The sequence below is a fragment of the Henckelia pumila genome, chromosome 2 (assembly GCF_033568475.1).
Source record: "Henckelia pumila isolate YLH828 chromosome 2, ASM3356847v2, whole genome shotgun sequence".
Classification (NCBI taxonomy): Eukaryota; Viridiplantae; Streptophyta; class Magnoliopsida; order Lamiales; family Gesneriaceae; genus Henckelia; species Henckelia pumila.
The window spans coordinates 35843641-35868633 of NC_133121.1; the positions used below are offsets into that span (position 1 = coordinate 35843641).

General features: G+C 38.6%; 1 protein-coding gene across 1 annotated transcript; it reads left to right on the plus strand.

The window, feature by feature from the left end:
• The first annotated feature begins 12 nt into the window (after positions 1-12).
• On the plus strand, positions 13-4084 carry LOC140877494 (uncharacterized). The gene is made up of 5 exons (XM_073281031.1): positions 13-313; positions 701-859; positions 985-1154; positions 1514-1889; positions 3996-4084. Exons 1-5 carry the CDS (start codon positions 13-15, stop codon positions 4082-4084), a joined length of 1095 nt encoding a protein of 364 aa, XP_073137132.1.
• The last annotated feature ends 20909 nt before the right edge of the window (positions 4085-24993 follow it).

Below are 24993 nucleotides of genomic sequence, written 5' to 3' on the forward strand. Positions count from 1 at the left end.
GCGCTGCCACTAATGTCATTAACTCGCAAAAGTGTGAAGTTTGAATGGTCTAATCAGTGTGAGAAAATCTTTCTGGAGTTGATGGAAAAATTGATGACATCACCTATACTCGCCATACCAGAAGGCACAGGTCTATTCGTAGTTTATACAGAAGCTTCCAAGAGTGGATTAGGGGTTGTTTTGATGCAAGATGGAAAGGTAATAGCATATGCATCACGAAAGCTGAAGATTCATGAAAAGAATTACCCTACCCATGACCTCAAATTGGCAGCAGTTGTCTTGGCACTGAAACTATGGAGACATTACCATTATGGTGAGAAGTGTCAGATTTTCACAGATCATAAGAGTTTGAAGTACTTCTTCACCCAAAAGGAGTTGAACATGAGACAGAGAAGATTACTCGAATTCGTGAAATATTATGATTGTGATATTAGCTACCACCCAGGTAAAGCTAATGTAGTAGCTGATGCTTTGAGTCGTAAGTCTGCAACTTTGAACAGAATGACAACTCAATAGGAGTTGATTGCAGATTTTGAATGACTCAGATTGGAAATAGTTGAGAAAATGGAAGTTTGTACCCTATCAGCCTTAACAATGGTTCCATGTTTGCTCGACAAGATTCGAACAGGTCAGGCTTCAGACCAGAAATTATTAACTTGGAAACTTAAAGATGAAGCCTAAGGGGGTGCATTGTATACAGTGAAGGATGGGATCCTGCATCACAAAGGGAAAATGTGGGTACCAGCAGTAGATTCACTGAGAGAAAATGTGATGACTGAGGCCCACACTGTACCATATTCTATTCACCCAAGGAGTACAAAGATGTTCAATGATGTGCAGATGCTATACTGGTGGCCAGGTATGAAGAAATACATCGTTAAGTTTGTTAACGAATGTTTGACATGTCAACAGGTGAAAGTTGAACATCAAAGTCAGCTCACTTCTTACTAGTTAGAAACAACTTTTTGATGAATCAATATGTAGAGTTGTATATTCGAGAGATAGTTAGATTGAATGGAGTTCCAGCAAGGATAGTTTCTGATAGGGATCCCAGGTTCACTTCAAAGTTTTGGAAGAGTTTACATCATGGATTGGGAAAAAATCTAGCTTTTAGTACAGCTTTTAATCCGCAGACAGATGGACATTCTGAGCGGGTGATTCAGATATTAGAGTATTTACTCAGGGCTTGCATGATTGACTTCGGAAGTAATTGGGAATCGAAGTTGCCTTTAGTGGAGTTCACATATAACAATAGTTATCAAGCTACTATTGGAATGGCTCATTATGAGGCTTTGTATGGGAGAAAGTGTAGGACTCCATTGCATTGGGATAAAGTGAGAGAAAGAGTTGTATTAGGGCTAGAAATAGTGCAACAGACAGCCGACATGATAGAAAAAGTCAAGGACAGAATGTTGACAGCTCAGAGTCGACAGAAAAGCTATGCCGATCAAAGGCGTAGAGATTTGGAGTTCCAGGTAGGTGATCACGTGTTTTGAATGTGTCACCTTGGAAGGGACTTTTAAGATTTGGGAAGAAAGGGAAGCTGAGCCCAAGATATATAGGACCTTTCGAAATCCTAGACAAGGTTGGAACAAGAGCTTACCAAGTAGCATTGCCTCCAAACTTGGAAGGTGTATACAACGTATTCCATGTCTCAATGTTGAGAAAGTATATCTCAAATCCTTCCCACGTCATTCACCACGAGAAAGTTCTAGGGACACCAGACTTGTCTTATGAAGAAATACCTATCCAAATTTTGGATACACAAGTCCGAAAGCTGAGAAACAAAGATATCAAGATGGTAAAGGTCTTATGGCACAATCAATTAGTGGAAGAGGCTAATTGGGAGACCCAACAATATATGTGTAGCCGATACCCAGAATTATTTGGTGAGTCGAATTTCGAGGACAAAATTCTTTTAAGGAGGGTAGATTTGTAAGGTCCAAGTCCACTAAACTCGCTTACGATGATTTTAAAATAATTTTTAGTGATTTTATGTCATAATTTGTTTAAGTTATGATTTAATGATTATGATTATGATTATTTTAAGTTTAACAATTTTGACTAAGTAAATGATTTCAGGTCGAGTTTGATTCTGGACTCACGGGACGAGGCTAACCTATGAACAAGGTGTTAGAACGTATTTTTACGAGCGTTTTAAGTATAATATTGAAATGTTTTTGATAAATGAGTTGAGAGGTATTAATTTTATCAGTATGAGTCGGGATGTGTTCTGACTCTGTTTTATGTAGTCAACACACAATTTATATTATACGATTGTTATCCTATCTATCTACCCGGGTTCCCACCCCATTAATTCCATGTTCCCTTGTCCCCTTGACTTACCACCCCACCTCCTTCACGTTTCCATCCCTCATTTCTGGTATCCTCATTCTTCTTCATCATTCTTACTCCACGGTCTTCAAGCTTTGTGTAAGTTCACCTTCGATCTCGCTCGTTTTGTGGTTAACTCGTTACCAAGAATACGGATCAACTCCTCCTCCATTCAAGGCAAGTTTTTAAAGAATTTTAAACCACCATTCAAGATATATCTATTTTGATAAGAAATGATGTGTGTTGATGAGTTTTATGCATGATTTTAAAGATTTGAGAAGCATAAAAGGATGATGTTTACGTAAGTCGTTCTTGTGAAATTCTTGATAAATTCTTGATATTTGATGTGTGTTGATGGATTCTTATGGTTTAGAGTTGAAAAAAGAATGATTTTGAAAGTATGTGTTGAATTTGAAGTGTTGAGTTAGTTTGAGTTAATGTTTTGAAATGTTACATGTGTTGGGTTGTTCCGAATTAGCGACACTCATCACAATTTTGAGGATCAAGACTAGTGTACTAATCCAAATGAGATGAGCCTTAATGTTTTTGAAATATAGTTTAAATATCTACAATTTTCATGTTTTGAGTTTTTTCAAAATCATTTTGGAAGTTTGGCCAAAATTGCCCCGAAGTGTATTGGTTGGTTTGATTTTTTCTACACTGACTAATCTTGGTAGAATGAGCATAACGTTTTACTGAAATATCCAATTAAGGTGAGGTTTTCGGAATGTTAAAGCCAAGATCAAGGGCTACAACCTTAATGTTTACCACTTGTCCTAATTCATAGTGAAAAATAATGTTTTAACGCATGCAAACGACCATACCCGCATAGAGCAGCGCCCTGGCCGGCGCCTAGGCGGGAATATTTTACCGCCTAGGTGAAAATAGTTCTGTCCCAACTTTTAACATTTCACATTTCAAGTCCTAAATTGATGTTTTTGTACTTTTAAGCTCTTTTAAGTGTTATTAAGAGGTTATATTTGAAAAAGTTTCAAGTTTTACGTCAAGAACAAAAATAACGGCTTACGTGGACCGATTACGTTATATGATGCATGTACATGTCTATGTTCATTCATGAGAGCTATATTCAATATGCAAGTTTGATTTTTAATCATCTATGATATTCATGAAGTTATCGAATAAGTTTTGAAGAACACGACATAAAAGTTTATGAAAGGAATCATGATGTTATGATGAATATTTTATGGCATACAAGTCATGCAAAGATGGAATGTTATGAGGAGATGATAATGATATGATATGAAAAATGAATGATATGTTGATGCGTGTAAATATTTTGATGTCTTATGTGTTTTTGTGATGGCAATACGGGAACGGTACTCCGGTTTGGGCTCCGAAGGGGCCCTCCCAAATACGGCTCAATGTACGGGTTAGGTACTTCGGGATGAGCTCCAGAGGGGCCTCCGAAAATGAATGAGCGAATGTTACGAGGCATAATGCCATATGATTGTTGATCAACAAGAAAAGATGAATGTGCCCATTATGACGGTTGCCACAATTTAGCATAATTCGTCACCAAATAATAAGTTTATATTATGTTATGTTATGTTTTGTTATGTTAAGTTTAAATGAAGAAATCTCATGATTTTTACTTCATATACTTGCTGAGTCTTTACACTCACTATACTTGAATGGTGCAGGTAATGAAGATGAAATTTATGCATACGTCGATGCATTTGATGCCAGACATGAGGAGGAGCCAAGAGACGAGCCGGCGAGAGATGCATGAGTGTATTTGTGTCGAGTTAATGAACTAAATGTTGTTATGTTGATTTAAGAAAATAAGCTTTATGTTTCAAATTGTCATGATTTGGTTTGTAAACTATTCTGAAAATGTTTTAAGTAAAGTTTGATGTATGCATACATCTTTCAAAAGTTTTCTTTTCCGCGCTAGTTTTAAAGTCATGTTAGTTTTGTAACATCTTCATCGGTTGAGGTCGTTACAGCAAGGGGCAGCCTTTTCTGCCCGTTGGGCATCCTTTTTAATTATAAAAAAAATTTGCCTGGAATCCCACGACGGAGCTCCGGCAACGACTATGACGACTAGGGTTTCCAAAAGTGTTTTCAGATATCCAAGTTTCATGAGCCCTAAGTTATGTATTTTCTCATGAAATAAATAATTAAAGTGAAATTGATTATTTATAGTAAATGGTGATTTACAAAAAATTCGGTTATAAATAAATTAATTTGAAAGTAAACAAAGGTGTTTGTTTATTTTGTTAATTTAATTTATAATCGTGGCGCTTAAAGATTGGACCAAGATATATAATATTTGATCAATTGATTATTGTGATAATTAATTGATGATGTATGATATGTGATATTATGCATGAAGGATGATCAAAAGCCCAAACCCGATTTTCTAGGTGTATGCTAGGATATTTTATGTTGAATGAGTTGTAATAATTATCAAATTTAAAGTGGGTTAGGTTTATAGCCCCCGTTCCCACCCCATGAGATGTATCCTTATTTTCCATGTACATTTTATTGTAAAATATTTGATAGTGGAATATCAAGATTGGATGATGGTGGGCCATGATGAATTATGAATATCCAAGACATGTAAATATTGGAAACTTGTGTAATTGTTGCATTTGCATCCCATGCATTTCCTAGGATTGGACCTAGGTCCGTGTTTGGCTCACACGGGTCATATAGTGTTGGGGCGGTTGATCATCCTTGTTAGTTTACTGTTTATAATATATGCATGATATATTATAAATAGCGAGTATGTGCGTTATTATTTTATAATAATAAATTTGGATGAATCATGCAATCATATGAACAAACATGGAGAGCTTTTAAAATTAATGCTAAGACCATTTCAAAATTAAAAACTCTCATTTAGAATAAGATTCAAAATTAATAGCAAGCCCAAAAAATAGAATTATAAAGGTGTTTATAATTTCCTTGTCTTCCATCGGCAATGGGTGCATGATGAATGCTACCCGCGGTCAATGCTCGGCTCATATTATTAGGGGGCTTGGACGCCGGAAAGCTGTGACATCCATTGACTTGGTGATGTGAACTACGTGGAACTCCCATGATTTCGGCTCATATTATTGGGGGAACTCATGGCGACCGTCCATTAAGATTCAACATCGATGGGTAAGGCTTGACACAAAAATATGATCGACGTCATATTATTGGGTCCTCATCAAGCGTGAGACAAAAGTTTACGTAGAGGATTGCATTGAGATGCAATTGGAAACTAACTTTTAGGAATTGTGATTGGCTGATATTATTTGGGATCATGATTGGCTAATTGGACCTGTAAGGCCGGGATTATTTAATTTTAATCCGAAAATATTTAATTTGGGAATATTTAGAGTTTAGAATTAAATTCTAATATTCTTAAATGAATAAGGATTGAAATTGAATTAAATCACTTTTCCGGGGACTGAATTTCAAATAACCAAAAGTTCAGGGACTAAACTGCAATTTGGATATATTTATCTTAATTCCCACTTGTAATATCGGATTTCAACGTGCAAAGCAGAAGAAAAAGGCAGAGAAAACTTTCCAACCCTCCAAGACACCATTTTTTATCCAAAAAAGCTTCGATAACTCGCGCTCCGGTTGTCAGAAATTCCGAATAAATATATATCTGCGATCACCGCTCCAAGACCTTCGTTTTGGTACAAGTTTCATTCATCTTTATCAGACTTTATTTGTATGTTGAAGATGGAAATTTATGATTTTAAGATATAAGCATTTATGAGCTGTACCGATTATGTATTCGCAAATGGTTCGGAAAAAAACTATCGTTTGGATTTTATATAATTTTAGCAAGCAAAATTCGAACCCTACCTTATCTAATTATGATGCTTTTGATGGTATTGAGATGATATTATATGTTATCTTGATTGTTGGATTGAATTGGATATTGTTTGGATTGCCGGTTTTTAGCCGTTATGCCGTCGATTCGAAAAATGTCAAGACTTTGATATTGTTGATTTAATGAAACATGAAGTGGAGTTGAAATCTGATCTTGTGAGATTGTATACAAATCATTTCAGATCTTAGCACAAGATTGACGACTCGAGAAGTAGTCTTCGAACCGTGACAAAGTTGAAGCAAGGTTTGCTAGCATTGTATTTGAAATGAAGTTGAGAAGCTGAGCAGATTTTGACATGTTGTTGTTGATTGTATTTACAGATTTGAAGTAATTTCAGACTCGACATCGAAAGGTATAAATGACAGCTAATCCAGATGGGATAGAACACTCGAAATAGTATTGTTTCGAGTAGTCCCTTGTCAATCACATACTTATTTGCTTATGTACCTTATGTGATTACATGATTGTGTTGCTTTACTTGCTTTGTGATTAGTTGTTCAAGATGTTTTATAGCATTAAATGCATACAAAACATGTTGAATTCATCTTGAACTCCAGCCAGATAAGCACAGAGGGTTGAAAGGCCTAGAGTGCATATGACGTTTGGAGGGCTGTAGTTGAGTGGCACGGAATGCAAATTTACTTCCAGAGCCAGAAGACTCACTATAGTTGCACCAAAGTCAGAGGAAATAAAGTATTTGACTTCACCTCGATTAGTAAGTTGGTGTTCGTTAAAAATTTTATTTTCTCGGGATCCCAAAGAACTTATATTCGATTGATATCAGCTTGATAGCCTCTTTTGGTCATATGCATTGCATTCACGTTTATTATCTCGTGCTTTATGTTGTTTATACTGGGATTTTATTCTCACCGGAGGTATCCGGCTATTGCTTTGTTTTGTATGTGTGCATTCAATAGGTGGGGCAGGAGCTGGTCAGAAAATACAGGGATAGCTCGAGATAGAGTCTTAGCATGTGAGGACACGGGTTTTAGCAGCACGACATGTACTTTGAGTTGATGAACCATGTTAGAACAGATACAAGAATGTTGTATAAGTTGTTGTATATGTCTTAGCTTGTGTATGGAAGCTTATAAGATGTTATGAGATAGAATGTATCTTATTTGGTAGATTGTACAAGAGATTATGGTTATTGTTTCTACCTTTGACAACACTTTGTTAGTAGCAGATTTTTCAAGAATTGAAGCCCGCTCGATCGGGTGAAATTCACTGATCGAGCGAGCCATGTATTTTGCAAAACAGAGGAGATGATTTTCTTGGCCGCTCGATCGGCTGAAGTTCACCGATCGAGCGAGGCCAAGAATTCCCTGGACCCGAGAGCTTCTAGTTTGAGCTCGCTCGATCGGGCAACTTTCGCCGATCGAGCGAGACACTGTAAATTTAAAAAAAAAAAAAATTTAGCTCTTGGTTCTTTATATCCTTTGTGTACTTGATTAATTGTTAATTATAATAAATTGCCCTAAGATAAGATTAGCAACCCGGGTCCCCACAGGACCTTACGTACCTACTGAGGAAAAACGTTACTTGTTTTTCACTAAAGGGTAGTGAAAATATCAAAAGCAGTGGGAGTGAAAATTTATAAAGTTAAAGTTCATACTTTATATCTTATTAAATATTATAAAATATTCATTAACATTTATCTGTTATTGTTTTTCAGTGCAAAGTTTTTGACATGTCAATCAATTTGCAATACATTATCTGCAATACTTGAAAAAAATGTACTGACCGGTCCGAATTACCTCAATTGGCTAAGAAATATGAAAATCGTCTTGAACTCGGAAAGGATAACATATACACTTGAAAATTCGCCCCCTGTTGAGGGTTCGGCTAGTTGCAGTCCTGAGGAGCTGCAAAAGTTCAATGATTGGTGTGACCATGACTTGAGAGCCAAGTGTTATATGTTGGCTTCTATGTCTGATGAGCTGCAGAGGCATTTTGAGGATGCTAAGAATGTTGCTGACATTCCTTTGCATCTCAAAGAGCTCTTTGGTGAGCAAACACGCCCACTTAGACATGTGACCGTCAAGGAGATGATCAATTTGTGCATGCGAGATGAAGCTTTAATCCATGAGCATGGTGTGAGGATGATTGGGCTTGTGGAAAAGCTCTTTGGCATGGATCTTGTGTTGCCAGTAAAATTGACCACGGACGTGTTAATCTTGTCACTACCGAGCTCATTTGACTCTTTTGTGGTGAACTTCAACATGAACAAGATGTAGCCATCCCTTGAGGAGTTGGTAAACATGCTTGTTACATATGAGTCCACAATCAAGAAGGATAATCTGATTATTTATGTTGGTTCTTCATCTGGTGCGAATAATAGACCACTTGGGAAGGTAAAGAAGCGTTTAATCCATACTTCAAGAAGAACGTGCCCTTGAAGAGGAAAGCTCCGAGTCCCGTTGTGGCAGCCACACCAGTAGAGGCTGACAAGACATGCAAGAATCCAGGACATTGGATGCGTAACTGCAATGAATATCTTGCCCAGAATGGTTCTGGAAAGAGTATGTTCTACATTGAAGTAAACATTTCAATTGAATCTTCTTCTTGGTGGCTCACATCTCTATAATGATTTGCAGGTGATGGAAAGAAGTAGGAGATTCATGGAAGGTGAGACCTTCTTGAGGATGGGCAATGGGGCAAGAGTTGCTGCCAAATCCATGGGAGATGTTTACTTATTGTTTAACAATGATTTTAAATTAGTATTGAGAGATTTTTTGTTTGTACCATATTTGGTGAAAAATATTGTTTCCATTTCTATGCTTGATAAAGATGGATATTCTTGTTTATTTGGTAAAGGTGATTGCAATATTTACAATAATGAATGTTGAATTGGTACAGGTGAATTAGACAACGATCTCTATAATTTAAAATTGAAAGATATTCCATTGAATAATGTCCAAGAAATATAAACAACAAACAAGCTGAAACAAGATACTCTGAATCCGACACACTTGTGGCATGCTCGATTAGGTCATATTTCTCTAAGAAGGATGAACAAGCTAGTGAGAGAAGGCATGTTTGATATATCTGATATTAATTCTCTTATTACTTGTGAAACCTGTCTAAAAAGAAAGATGGCTAAAATTTCCTTTAAGGGCCATGTGGAGCTAGCCAAAGGTCTATTGGATTTGATCCATATAGATGTGTGCGGTCCACTTAGAATCACCACTAAGTATGAACATGCCTACTTCATCACCTTTACCGATAATTTCTCAAGGTATGGGTGTGTGTATTTGATGAAATACAAATCTAAAGCTTTTGAAAGGTTCAAAGAATTCATAAATGAGGTATAGAAACGGTTGGGATGAAGCATCAAGGCACTTCGATCGGAATGAGGTGGTGAGTAAATGAGTGCTGAATTCCAAGAGTATCTTAGAGAGAATGGGATTCTCTCGCAGTGGACTCTGCCTGCTACACCTCATTTGAATGGTGTTTCAGAATGTCATAACCGGACTTTGATGGACATGGTTCGATCTATGATAGGGTTCACGGAGTTGCCGCTATCCTTTTGGGGATATGTGCTTGAAACAGTGGCACTGTTGTTGAACAATGTTCATTCAAAGGCAGTTGATAAGCACTGTATGAGATATGGATGGGAAAGCCTCCAAGTATTCATATTTTAGAATATGGGGGTGCCCTGCTTATGTGAAGCAGATAGTGGAAGATAAATTGGATGGTCGATCCATTTTATGCTACTTCGTGATATATCCAAGGAATTTGGTTGGATATTATTTCTATCATCCCAAAGAAACAAAGGTGTTTGTTTCAAGGAATGCAACCTTTTTGGAGAAGGAATTTCTATTGGATAGAAAATGGGAGGTGATAAAACTCGAATAGGTTCGAGATAAACCCACGGTTGTAGAGCCCATAGCCGAACAGCCAAGAGAGGAGATACAAGTGTAAGAGTGGGTGCCCAGTGAGCCAACTGTGTGGCTATGGGCTTTGATGACTCTTTGTATAAACAATCTTTTGTTTAATATTATTTACACTTTTATGGCAATGACTTTATATTACTTCATATTGTTATATTGTGATATACTATTGTTGTTTTGATAAAGACCTTGAATATACTATAGTGTATGTAAGATGTGGTAGAACATGGAGATGCCTATCATGAAATACATCTTATAGTCACTGTATATTCTAAAAACCGTTCCTAGTCGATTGAGCCGTCCGATAATAAGGATAAGGATCGCTCGAGTTTGAGACTAGCATTTGCGATGCGGAGTACCACGTTTCATTGGTAGGGAACATGGAGATGTTCGAAGCATGCAAATGGATATTCATAGGATGAATAATCGAACTACCCTATCCGGACTTTCCAAGTGGTTATCACTTATCGAGTGGATTAAGTCCGCGGTTTTGGTTGTACACCATTAGTCCTTACGACTTGAAACATCATGGAGACTCTATATGCTAGTGCTGTGCTTTGACTCGTTTACCGACTCTATGGGGGTCATCAGGTGTCGAGATTGGGTACAGTTACGACACATATAGGAGTCAATGCATTGTTGTCAAGGATTCACCACATACTTGCGAGTGTGGATATCCTATGCGGTCTGAGGAGATATTAGTGTGACAAATCTCTGGCCAGAGTAATTGATGTGATTTAAGAAATGGTTTCTTAGTAGCACATGCGATGTCACTAATTTGATCTTCAAGATGTATTGCATAGTTATCGAATCTTGAGCGACTCTCGATATACCAATGGTTGTTGATTCGATCGGGATATATGGATGAAGGGACCGTACTGTACGCTAACCAAAATCTACTGGTTCTTGTAGGCACTATCAGTGATACCTAGGGAATCATGGGGCGATGTTGCTAGGCGCTTTACCATGATTCGTTGGGCAAGTCGGAAAGTGTTGTTCCGAGTCACAAGGAGTTGTGAGCCCACGGCTAGCTGTATCCCTGAACCATTGAGGGTCACACAGTGTAATGGAGTTTTAATCCCCGTTGAGATAGTTAAATTTAAAGAGTTAAATTTAATGAACTAAGGAGTTGGACTTCTTAAATAAGAGTAAGGGAGTAGGATTTCCTAAAATGACATAGGGATGGACATTTTTGGAAACCACTGAATTCGGATTCAGGAAAATTTATTTTGACTTTAAAATGTGCAGAAATGGTTTCTGTGCACATTGGTGAAATCAGTTCATCAATCGGAGTCACGATGAATTTTATATTAATTTCTGAACGAGCGGGCTTTGCTTGTCGGGCCCCAGCTTATGACTAATGGGCCCTAAGGTGTTAGTGGCCTGCATTATAAATAAGTTATTTCAGTACAGAAATTACACACAACAGGTCATAATTTTTGAGACAGAGAAAATTTTCGAACCCTAGCTCTCTCTCTCTGTTCGGCCGACCCCTCCCCCTCTGCCCGAGATTTTCTGGTCTGTGATTTTTGAATTGCAGTCTGGAATAGCGAATCAGATTCGTTTATTCTCTTCGCAGAAAACTTCTGATAGATTTTCTAGTGCAATCTATCAGAGGGATTAAACCTCTGTTCGTGGACCTGATTGAAGGAGTTCATCGGTTCCAGGGAGAGACAACAAGAGCAGATCAAATCTGTTGGTGTCCATTAATCTCGTTGCGAGATTGGAGGTAAAATTTAATTAATTGTTATTTGAATTTTACACACACAATAATTTAATCGTTGAACGGTTGATACCCACACTATGGAATTGTTCCATAACAAAATTTTTAAACTTCCGCTGCACCGGGTATCAATCGTGATTGATCTGACCGCCAGTTTTCCAACAGTGGTATCAGAGCCAGGTTGCTCAGATCAAACGATTAAATTAATCAATTGTACAAAATTTTTGAGTCTCGGTTTTTGAAACAAAATAAATATTTTTAAATAAAAAAAAAATTTTTCGGGGCAAAACCCGGGCAGCGATTGGATCGCTGCCCGGTGGGGCAGCAATTGTTGCTGCCCCGGGCGGCGCACGGCGCCGCCCAAAGGGGGCGCACGGCGCCGCCCAAGGCGGCGACCGTCGCCGCCCAGGGCGGCGCACGGCGCCGCCCAAAGGGGGCGCACGGCGCCGCCCAAGGCGGCGACCGTCGCCGCCCAGGGCGGCGCACGGCGCCGCCCAGCGCAGCGCTGGGCGCTGCGCAGGGCAGCGCTCGGCGCTGCCCAGGGGCGGCGCTCGGCGCCGCCCAGGGCAGCGCACGGCGCCGCCCAGGGCAGCGCACGGCGCCGCCCAGGGGCGGCGCCAGGCGCTGCCCTAAGGGGGCAGCCGGGCTGCCCCCGGCCCGCGCCCCGGGTGCGGGCCGGCCCAGGAGTGTCCCGGGCGGCCCGCGGGAAAAATTATATTTTTATTTAAAAATTAATTTTAATATTTAAAATTTTATTTTTGGTCCGGTCAAAAATTGTTTTTGATTGGTTCACGAGATATCGGATCGAATTGTTCGAGTCCGTAAATTTTAAAATTGATTTTGGATAAATTTGAATTTTTGGAAAATTTTAATATTTTATCCGTAAATTGAATTTTGAAATCAATTATTTTGGTACAATTGATGATAAGATATGATCTTATGATATATTAAGTAAAATATGATTTTATTTGTAAAATTGGATTTTATAGATAAAATATGATTTTATTTGATATAGAGATAAAATATGATTTTATATGTGAAATGAGATTTTATATATAAAATATGATTTTATCTTGTTTAAATTTGAATTGCCACAGCATGTTATCCAATAAATTAATTTTGAATTAAATGTTATTGGATAAGGATGATCGATTGCCATGACCAATTTTGTAGGTGTATGTTAGGAATTTACATTTTGTCTTTATTATTGTTGGTTTTATTAATGGGCCTGGTTTATGGCCCAATATGAATGTCATATGTAATAAAAGTGGGCTTGGTTTATAGCCCGTTCCCACCCCCTAAAAATGTATCCCCTACTTGTCATTGTTATTTATTGTAAATACATTAGATTTAGTGGGAGATCAAGATTTGAAGATGGTGGGCCCAGCAGACAATGAAGACTGAAGAAATGTAAATTGGAAGCATATGTAATAGGATTGCATTTGCATACTGCATATTACCTAGGATTGGACTAAGACCCGTGATTGGCAACCACGGGTCAATTAGAAATGGAATCGATCATCCTATATAATATGTGATATTATGATTGTATGCATGTTTAGACATAAATTGCGTGAATCCGGCAATGCATGCAATAAATTAAATATGATGAGACAAATAATTTTATAAATAAAATCCCTCATTTTAAATATGATTTAAAATTTATATCAAGATAAATAAAGGAAATTTAAATATTGTTTAAATGTTCCTACCTTCCATCAACGGTCAATGTATGTGATGCTACCCGCGGATACGGTCCGGCTCATATTATTGGGGGGGCCCGTCCGTCGGAAAGCTGTACATTGGATCGACAAATGTTGTAAGTTGGGTGGAACTCCCATGGGATCGGCTCATATTATTGGGGGATCCACATGGCGACCGTCCATCACAACTTAATATTGATGGGTCATCTTGACATGTCACTTTAAACGGCGTCATATTATTGGGCCCTTATTGGACATGAGGTAAACACATGGGGGTTGCTTTGGAAGCAATTGGGCTCTACCTTTTGAGAATTATGGTTGGCTGATATTATTCGGGACCATAAGTTTGTCAATTGGACTCCATGTTCTCACTAAGGAAATAGTTTCCCGTTTTCACTAGAGGGTGGTGAAATCGTTAAAATAGTGGGAGTGAGATTCATAAAATTAAATTCGCCTATTTTATGTCTTAGTAAATTGTTAAACAATCATTGATATATGTCTGTTTTTCTTTTCAGTATTTCATACAATGAATTCGCGAAATCCATTATTCTCGATCCTCGAACAAAACAAGTTGACTGGCGCCAACTATACGGAATGGTTCCGGAAGTTGAAGATTGTCTTAACTTCGGAGAAAATGCTCTACGTGTTAGAGAAAGCACCTCCGAAGGAAGCACCAGCTGACATAAGTCCGGAGGAATTGGCCAAACTTGATGCATGGTGTGACCATGACATCAAGACCAAATGCTATATGCAAGCCTCGATGTCTGATGAACTCCAGAGGCGATTTGAGGACACGGTGAATGCTGCTGACATTCACGCGCAACTCAAGGAACTTTTTGGGGCTCAGTCGAGGGCTGAAAGGTTCTCTACTGTTAAGGAGTTGATGACGTGCCGCATGCGTGAAGGGACTTCGGTCCGTGATCATGGGGTACGAGTGATTTGGCTCATACAGAAGTTAGCGACCCTTGATTTGGTGTTGGAGCATGAACTCAATGTGGACTTGCTGCTTCTATCTCTTCCTTCTTCATTTGATGGATTCGTGATAAATTTTAATATGAACAAGATAGAGGCCACCCTTGAAGAGATGGTCAATATGCTCGTTACATATGAATCCACACTTAAGAAGGATAAGCCAGCTTTCTTGGTGGGCTCCTCATCTTCTGCTAAGAAAGGGCCAAGTATGAAGGGCAAGAAACGTTCTGCCCCACCCAAGAAAGTGGAACCCGAGAAGAAGCAAAAGACAAAGGCTTCAAACAATGGAAAATCCAAGGATGTTTGCCATTACTGCAAGAAGCCGGGTCATTGGAAGCGCAACTGCAAGGAGTATCTTGAGCAGTTAGGAACTGCAAAGGGTATGTTCTATATCGAAATAAACATGTCACTTAATACAACTTCTTGGGTATTGGATACCGGATGTGGATCTCACATTTGCAATGATTTGCAGGTGATGACAAGAAGTCGCAGGCTTAGAATGGGTGAGACCCAGCTGAGGCTCGGAATGGTTCCAGAGTTGAAGCTACGGCCATTGGAGATGTTTGTTTGATTTTGCAGAATGGTTTTAAATTATTGTTGAGAGATGTTTTATTTGTGCCAGATTTAATTAAAAACATTATTTCTATTTCTATGCTTGATAGAGATGGTTATTCTTGTAATTTTGTGAATGGGATTTGCAATATTTACAAGAATGAATGTTTAATTGGAAATGGACAACTTGAAAACGATCTATACAATTTAAAACTAAAAGACGTTCCAGTGAATTGTATTGACAAACCGGCGACAACAAACAAAAGGAAAATCGATAGTCAAAACCCGGCAAACCTTTGGCATGCTAGGCTAGGTCATATTTCCTCAAGGAGGATGAACAAGCTAGTGGGAGAGGGCATGTTTGATATGTCTGATATCAACTCTCTACCTACTTGTGAATCCTGCCTAAAAGGAAAAATGACTAAATCTCCTTTTAAGGGGAAACCTGAGCGTAGTCAGAATCTGTTGGATTTGATCCATACAGATGTTTGTGGTCCATTTAGAGTAGGGACTCAACATGGCCACACCTACTTCATTACCTTTACTGATGATTATTCAAGGTATGGGTATTTATATTTAATGAAATATAAGTCTGAAGCATTTGAAAAGTTCAAAGAATTCAAGGCTGAAGTAGAAAACAAGCTAGGTAAAAGTATTAAAGCACTTCGATCGGATCGAGGTGGAGAATACTTGAGTACCGAGTTTTTGGACTATCTGAAAGAGAATGGGATTCTCTCTCAGTGGACTCCTCCTATGACACCACAGCTTAATGGTGTATCGGAGCGTCGTAATCGAACTTTGTTGGACATGGTTCGATCTATGATGAGCTTCACTGAGCTTCCACCTTCGTTTTGGGGCTATGCGCTTGAAACGGCGGTATTGTTGTTGAACAACGTCCACACTAAAGCAGTGGACAAGACACCATACGAGTTATGGAATGGCAAAGCTCCTAAGTATTCGTACTTGAGGATTTGGGGATGTCCTGCTTACGTGAAGCGGACAGTGGGAGATAAGTTGGATAGTCGATCCAGCTTATGTTATTTTGTAGGGTATCCGAAGAATTCAATCGGATATTATTTCTATTATCCTGCTGAAACAAAGGTGTTTGTTTCTAGGAATGCCACCTTCTTGGAGAAGGAGTTCTTATTGGATAAGAAAGGCGAGATGATGGAACTCGAAGAAGTTCGAGAAGAACCCAAAATACAAAATAACGATCCTACACCTCAGGAACCATTGCTGGACACGCCTGCACCTAGAAGATCCGAAAGGACTTCTAGACCTCCAGTTCGATATGGTCTTCTTCTTGAAGGGGATCAAGATGAACCCGACATTGGATGTGATCCAAGAAACTTCAAGGAAGCAATTTCTGATGCGGATTCGAATTTATGGCTTGAAGCTATGCAGTCAGAATTGGATTCGATGCATACAAACCAAGTTTGGTCTTTAGTAGATCCTCCCGATGGAATTGTTCCGATAGGGTGTAAATGGATCTACAAAAGAAAGCTTGGGCCTGATGGTAAGGTATTGACCTACAAGGCGCGATTGGTGGCTAAAGGTTATACTCAAAGGCAAGGAGTTGACTATGACGAAACCTTTTCACCAGTTGCAATGTTCAAGTCCATAAGAATCCTAATTGCCATAGCTGCATGGTATGACTATGAGATATGGCAAATGGATGTGAAGACTGCTTTTCTTAATGGAGACATTAAGGAGGAAATCTATATGAAGCAGCCTGAGGGGTTCACATCCATGGGAAGCGAGCATAAGGTATGCAAGCTTCAGAGATCAATTTATGGTCTAAAACAAGCATCAAGAAGTTGGAACCAGAAATTTGATGAAACAATAAAAGATTTTGGTTTCATCAAGAACCCGGAGGAACCTTGCGTGTACAAGAAAGTAGTTAAGGATGCGGTGACATTCTTAGTACTTTATGTTGATGACATCCTACTCATTGGGAATGATGTAGGGATGTTGCAGTCAACAAAGATATGGTTATCAGGTAGATTTTCGATGAAGGATTTGGGAGAGGCATCCTACATTCTTGGGATACAGATCTATAGAGATAGGTCTAAGAGAATGATAGGACTCACTCAATCAACCTACATCGATACCATATTGAAACGGTTTTCAATGGATGGGTCCAAAAGAGGACATCTACCCATGTGTCATGGAGTTTCTCTATCCAAGTCTATGTGTCCCAAGACTGATGAAGAGATAGAGAATATGACACATGTACCATATGCGTCAGCTATAGGTAGTATCATGTATGGGATGATATCTACCAGACCGGATGTAGCATTTGCTCTGAGTGTCACGAGCAGATATCAGTCTAATCCTGGTCAAATGCATTGGAAAGCCGTGAAGGACATTCTTAAGTACTTGCGAAGGACTAAGAATATGTTCATGGTTTATGGAGGACGAGAACTCAAATTGGAAGGCTATACCGACTCTAGCTTCCAAAGTGATGTGGATGACTCGAAGTCAACCTCTGGATTTGTGTTCATGCTCAATGGCGGTGCTGTCTCTTGGAAGAGTTCCAAGCAGGACACCACAGCGGATTCCACCACTGAGGCTGAATACATTGCAGCATCAGCTGCTGCTAAAGAGGCCGTTTGGATGAGGAATTTCGTCCAAGAGTTGGGCGTCATTCCTGAATTTGTTGGTCCAGTCCCGGTGTACTGCGACAACACGGGTGCCGTTGCTCAAGCAAAGGAACCAAGGTCTCATCAAAGATCCAAACACGTACTGAGGAAATACCACATAATCCGGGAGATTGTGGAAAGAGGAGACATCATTGTCGAACGAGTGGCCTCTGCAGACAATATCGCTGATCCGCTTACTAAGCCCTTGCCAGGACCATTGTTTGACAAACATCGCGAAGCAATGGGTCTACGTAGTATGACTAGTTGGCTATAGGGCAAGTGGGAGATTGTAAGAGTGGGTGCCCAGTGAGCCAACTGTGTGGCTATGGGCTTTGATGACTCTTTGTATAAACAATCTTTTGTTTAATATTATTTACACTTTTATGGCAATGACTTTATATTACTTCATATTGTTATATTGTGATATACTATTGTTGTTTTGATAAAGACCTTGAATATACTATAGTGTATGTAAGATGTGGTAGAACATGGAGATGCCTATCATGAAATACATCTTATAGTCACTGTATATTCTAAAAACCGTTCCTAGTCGATTGAGCCGTCCGATAATAAGGATAAGGATCGCTCGAGTTTGAGACTAGCATTTGCGATGCGGAGTACCACGTTTCATTGGTAGGGAACATGGAGATGTTCGAAGCATGCAAATGGATATTCATAGGATGAATAATCGAACTACCCTATCCGGACTTTCCAAGTGGTTATCACTTATCGAGTGGATTAAGTCCGCGGTTTTGGTTGTACACCATTAGTCCTTACGACTTGAAACATCATGGAGACTCTATATGCTAGTGCTGTGCTTTGACTCGTTTACCGACTCTATGGGGGTCATCAGGTGTCGAGATTGGGTACAGTTACGACACATATAGGAGTCAATGCATTGTTGTCAAGGATTCACCACATACTTGCGAGTGTGGATATCCTATGCGGTCTGAGGAGATATTAGTGTGACAAATCTCTGGCCAGAGTAATTGATGTGATTTAAGAAATGGTTTCTTAGTAGCACATGCGATGTCACTAATTTGATCTTCAAGATGTATTGCATAGTTATCGAATCTTGAGCGACTCTCGATATACCAATGGTTGTTGATTCGATCGGGATATATGGATGAAGGGACCGTACTGTACGCTAACCAAAATCTACTGGTTCTTGTAGGCACTATCAGTGATACCTAGGGAATCATGGGGCGATGTTGCTAGGCGCTTTACCATGATTCGTTGGGCAAGTCGGAAAGTGTTGTTCCGAGTCACAAGGAGTTGTGAGCCCACGGCTAGCTGTATCCCTGAACCATTGAGGGTCACACAGTGTAATGGAGTTTTAATCCCCGTTGAGATAGTTAAATTTAAAGAGTTAAATTTAATGAACTAAGGAGTTGGACTTCTTAAATAAGAGTAAGGGAGTAGGATTTCCTAAAATGACATAGGGATGGACATTTTTGGAAACCACTGAATTCGGATTCAGGAAAATTTATTTTGACTTTAAAATGTGCAGAAATGGTTTCTGTGCACATTGGTGAAATCAGTTCATCAATCGGAGTCACGATGAATTTTATATTAATTTCTGAACGAGCGGGCTTTGCTTGTCGGGCCCCAGCTTATGACTAATGGGCCCTAAGGTGTTAGTGGCCTGCATTATAAATAAGTTATTTCAGTACAGAAATTACACACAACAGGTCATAATTTTTGAGACAGAGAAAATTTTCGAACCCTAGCTCTCTCTCTCTGTTCGGCCGACCCCTCCCCCTCTGCCCGAGATTTTCCGGTCTGTGATTTTTGAATTGCAGTCTGGAATAGCGAATCAGATTCGTTTATTCTCTTCGCAGAAAACTTCTGATAGATTTTCTAGTGCAATCTATCAGAGGGATTAAACCTCTGTTCGTGGACCTGATTGAAGGAGTTCATCGGTTCCAGGGAGAGACAACAAGAGCAGATCAAATCTGTTGGTGTCCATTAATCTCGTTGCGAGATTGGAGGTAAAATTTAATTAATTGTTATTTGAATTTTACACACACAATAATTTAATCGTTGAACGGTTGATACCCACACTATGGAATTGTTCCATAACAAAATTTTTAAACTTCCGCTGCACCGGGTGTCAATCGTGATTGATCTGACCGCCAGTTTTCCAACCACAAGCTCTTAGAATATCCGAGAGGGTCTCGAGACCACCTATGAGGTATGGTTTGCTTCTTGAAGAGGGCCATGATGAGCCTGACCATGGATGTGATCCAAGGACCTTCAACGAAGCGTTATCTGATGCATCGGAAGTGTGCATAAGGTATGCAAACTTCAAAGATCTATTTATCTTCTCAAACAGGTATCTTGGAGCTGGAACATCATATTTGACGGTACAATCAAAGATTTTTGTTTTACTAAAGAGTCCTGAGGAACCCTGTGTGAATAAGAAGGTCAGTGGCAGTGTTGTGACATTCCTGATACTTTATGTTGATGACATTCTACTCGTTGGAAATGATGTTGGAATGTTACAATCAACTAAAGTATGATTAGCGAGTAAGTTCTCAATGCAGGACTTGGGTGAATCATCTTTTGTATTGGGAATATAGATCTATTGGGATAGATTGAAAAGATTGCTTCGTCTCACCCAGTCAACATACATTGATACCATCGTGATGAGGTTCTCGATGGAAGATTCTAAGAGAGAACATCTACCAATGTTTCATGGCGTTTCCCTATCCAAGACCATGTCTCGCAAGACTGGTGCAGAGATAGTGGCGATGACATGCATTCCATATGCATATGCAATTGGTAGTATCATGTATGGGATGATATCTACACGTCTTGACATGGCATTTTCACTGAGAATTACAAGTAGATATCATTCGAACCCCGGTCTTCCACTTTGAAAATCTATGAAAGACATCCTCAAGTATTTGAGAAGGAATAAGAGCGTGTTCTTGGTATATGGGGTGGAGAACTGAAATTGGACGGTTATACCGTCTCTAGCTTCCAAAGAGATAACGATGATTCGAAGTCAACCTATGGGTTTTTATTCATGCTCAATAGTGTTGTTGTCTATTGGAAGAGTTCCAAGAAAGACAACAATGTGGATTCCACCTCAGAGGCCGAATAAATTATTGCATCAGATGCAGCAGAGGAGGGTGTTTGGATAAGGAATTTCATCCCAGAATTGGGAGTTATTCCTAATGGAGGTTCTCCAGATCTCATCAGAAATCCAAACGTATACTGAGAAATATACCACATGATCCGGGAGATTGTGGCAATAAGAGATGTGTCATTAGACAGAGTTGCCTCCGCAGATAAGGTTACTAATTCACTAGCTAAGCCTTTCCCTAGACCATTATTCGAATAGCATTGCAAATCAATGGGTTTGATGCATATGGGTAATTGGATCTAATGCAAGTGGGAGATTCTTAGATTAGGTACTCGTCAAGCCAAGTGTTGGCCGAGGGTCCTTGAGATAACTCTTGTATGAAAATCTTTATTTTAATAATATTTAAATTAAGTTGGCACATCTTTATCTGTATACCCATGCTAATTGCATAGATAAAGCCCTTGAATAATTAAACTCGTATTTGGAATACTGTATATTCTAAACCGTTCCTAGTTGATTAAGCCGCTACAAATAAAGATAAAGGCCGCTCGAGCTTGAGACTAGTATTTGCGATGTGAGAACCACGTTTCATTGGTAGGGGACATGGTGATTTCCAAGCATGCAAATAGGTGCTCCTGTAGAGTGCACTAAACTACCCTCCCTAAAGCACTTTCCAAGTGGTTCTCGTTTATCGAGTGGAAAGCTCTTAGTTTATGGTTGTACACCATTAGTCCTTATGACCCGGGACAATATGGAGACTCTATGTGCTAGCTTTTCACTTTGACTTGTTTACCGACTCATTGGAGTCATCAGGTGGCAAAGTTGGGTGTTTTTTTGAAACATGTAGGAGTCGATGCATTGTATTCGTGGATTCACCGCTTACCTTTGGGTATGAATAGCCTATGTGATCTCATGTTTATGTAGTTTAAAATATCTTATCAGAGTAGGTGGTAATTAAGAAAGGAGTTTCTTGAATTACACCTTTGATGCAACTATGGAATGACACATAATTATCGATTCTATGACATCTCTCGATAAACCAATGGCTGTCGAATCGGTTGGGATATATGAGTTGAAGGGACCGTACAGTAAGCTAACCATAATTGAATGGTTCTTGCAGGCACTATCATTTGATACCTAGGGATTCATGTAAGCGATGTTGCTAGACGTTTAACATGACTGGTTGGATACCATCAAACTTGAGTTTTCTAACGTTCTTATTATCAAAGAGTTGATAAATAAGAATGAAGCTATATAGGGTAAGATCATATAGGGACTTGTTGATCTCGAATCACATGGGGATGTAAATCTACTGCAAGTTGTATCATTCAACCATTGAGGGTCACACAAGTACTGGCTTTCTAGATCCTGTTGAGAATAAAATTAGTTCAATGAGTTGAGCGACTTATAAAGGAGCTTATGAGTAAAATAAATTAGAAGTATGACTTCAAAGGTATAATAAAGGAGAAAGTAACTTTTAATTTGTGAATATGTTCCAAGGTTAAAATTTGACTTGAATAAATAATTAGTTTTTGAAAATGATGATTTTTAAAACTATTATTATGAACTTAAATAAATTAATTGAAGAGTTGAATTAATTAAACACTAGTGGACCTTGTAGAATCCAAATATTTAAATTAATTCAAATGTTGGATTAATTAAAAACTATTGGGTCTTGTAGAGCCTAAATAAAAATAGTGTTGAATAATTATTCTACTAGTGGGCTTGTATAATTTCAAGTTGGATTTAATTAATTTATTGAGCTTAAATGGGTTTGAGTTTGACAATTATTTAAATATTAATTTCACGGGGCATGTATGTATATGATTCACATAAAAATACATACAATACATGAGAGAGAGAAAATATGAAGGGCTAAAAGAAAATATGCACATTTTTCTATACATATTTTAACTTTTTCTATGCATGTTTTGTCTTTTGTCATAACACACTTTTTTAGTACCAAGACAAACAATATTCCTTCACTCTCTCAACCCTTTTGGTGGAATCCATCATCCCCATTTTCTCAAATTTTTGTCTTTCATCTTGGGAGAAAAGGCAAAGAAATTCTCAATGAAAAATGGTCTAAATATTCTAGTGCATATTTTGGGTGGATCTAGATTGACTAGTCGTGGACCTAATTTGAAGAAGGAGTCCATTTTCAAGCAAGGTGTGCTCTTGGAAGCTTGTAGATAGTGTCTACCTTTTCAAAATCTAAGTTGTTCACAAATTGGTTGGAGCCATAATCAATCTTTAAGATTGATAGGTAAAAATTTTCTTAAACATCCTATGGATGTTTTATGTTTTTTAATGCTACACAAGTGCTTGGTTTTTACAAAAAAATTTTAAACTTCCGCTTCTCTTGAAGCTGAAAAGTACTTCTCTAAGAAGATCCTCTTCATCTCTGTCCAGGTGGTAATGGATCCAGAAGGTAGGTAGTATAGTCAATCCTTAGCAGCATTCTTTAAAGAAAAAGAAAAGGCTCTCAATTGAATTTGCTCCTCTGTTACTCCATGGGATTTCATGCTCGTGCATACCACATGGAATTCCATTAGGTGCTTGTGAGAACCTCACCTGCAAGACCATGAAACGAAGGTAATTAGTGAATTAACCCAGATTTAAGCTCAAATGTAGCATTATTTTCTAAGGTAGGAAAAATAATGCATAAAGGTTGTTGATTCAAGTCAGGAGTGCCCAGTTGTCTTAGACTCAGATTTGCGTTATCAGCCATCTGTTGCTCAAGATTTGCAGTCCGAATCTCTTTCTCTTCTTGTATCCTTCTCGCTTCTCCCCTTTGACTATGCAATGATCTTTCTACTCTGGATCGTATGGAAATTCTTCTTCAGAAGAGTCACCTAAAAGCATGAACGAACTAGATAAGCACAGGGGAAAAGAATAGAAATAAAATATAAAAATAAAAATAAAAATAAAAACAAGAACACAACTAAATTAAACGCCTTCCCCGGCAACGGCGCCAAAATTTGTTAAACACTAAGTCGTGTCATGCTCAAATTACCCAATTCAAATCAGATAACAAAATATGCAGTAATGTGAGTAGGATCCGTTCCCACGAGGAAAGTGAAATTTAAATAGTGTTCTTAAAATATTGAAAATAATAAAAGGGGTTTTTTGGATTTTACTAACTACTATGCAAGAATTAAAATAAGAAAGATCAATAACTAACGAGACTTAGTATTGGTCGACTACACCCTTGAAATTATTCATTCGATCATCGATTCCCTAAAAATAATTAATTCACATTGAATATTCATCATTGGAAATTTAATTCCTGTTTCACCTTAATTTTAGTTAACTAGACACCAGCGTTCTAAGTTAACCTTTACCCCATAAATTAACCCAATACCAGCGATTAGATTTAAATCCATGACAGCATTCAAATGAGTAAAACTGATGACTCTAGACAACACAAATACCAGCGATTGTATTTAATCTAGTCAATTGTTGTTCCTACGATTTAACAAATTCAACAGCAGAGAATATTAATCATAGTTGCTTCACAAATCAGATGATTCAAACAATTACTGATTTGAATTCTAATTCAGCAATAGATTGTATAGAAAAATCTTAAGGTGATCAATCCTAAAATCTCACATACAAGCATGGCAATCAATCCAAAACTGAATCTCACAAATAACATAACTCAAGGGTTCGTCTTCCTCAACCAAGTACTAAAACTTAGCCACAAATATTCATGAATTCTAGAGAAAATTTCATGAAAGAAAAATTAAATCTAAGAAAAGAGAGAAAAAAAAACCTAGCCGCCAAGAGAGTTCTATTGCTTAATGTCATCAAACACGTCCAAAATGATACCCCAGACTCTAAAATTCCAGATATATATTTTAATTGAAGCTAGAGTCCTTAAAAATAAAACTTCCTAAATTACAGATTTTTTTTTTGGAACAGCCCGTCTCGCTCGATCGGTAAAGATTGACCGATCGAGCGAGACAAAATCTTGGACCCTACTGCCTTGCATTTTTCATACGGCCCGCTCGATCGGTTGAAGTGTACCGATTGAGCGGCCTCTTTTATCTTGCAAATCTGTACGCAAATAGCATCAGCGCAAACAAGTACCCTTCAAGCTCAAATGCGCATCTTGTTTCTCCATCTGCGCTTCAAGTAGCGCTAACGACATGTGCAAACGCGCATAATTGCTCTCAACACCACAACAAGCTTCCTGGTCTTCATTCCTCAATAGCGCATCAT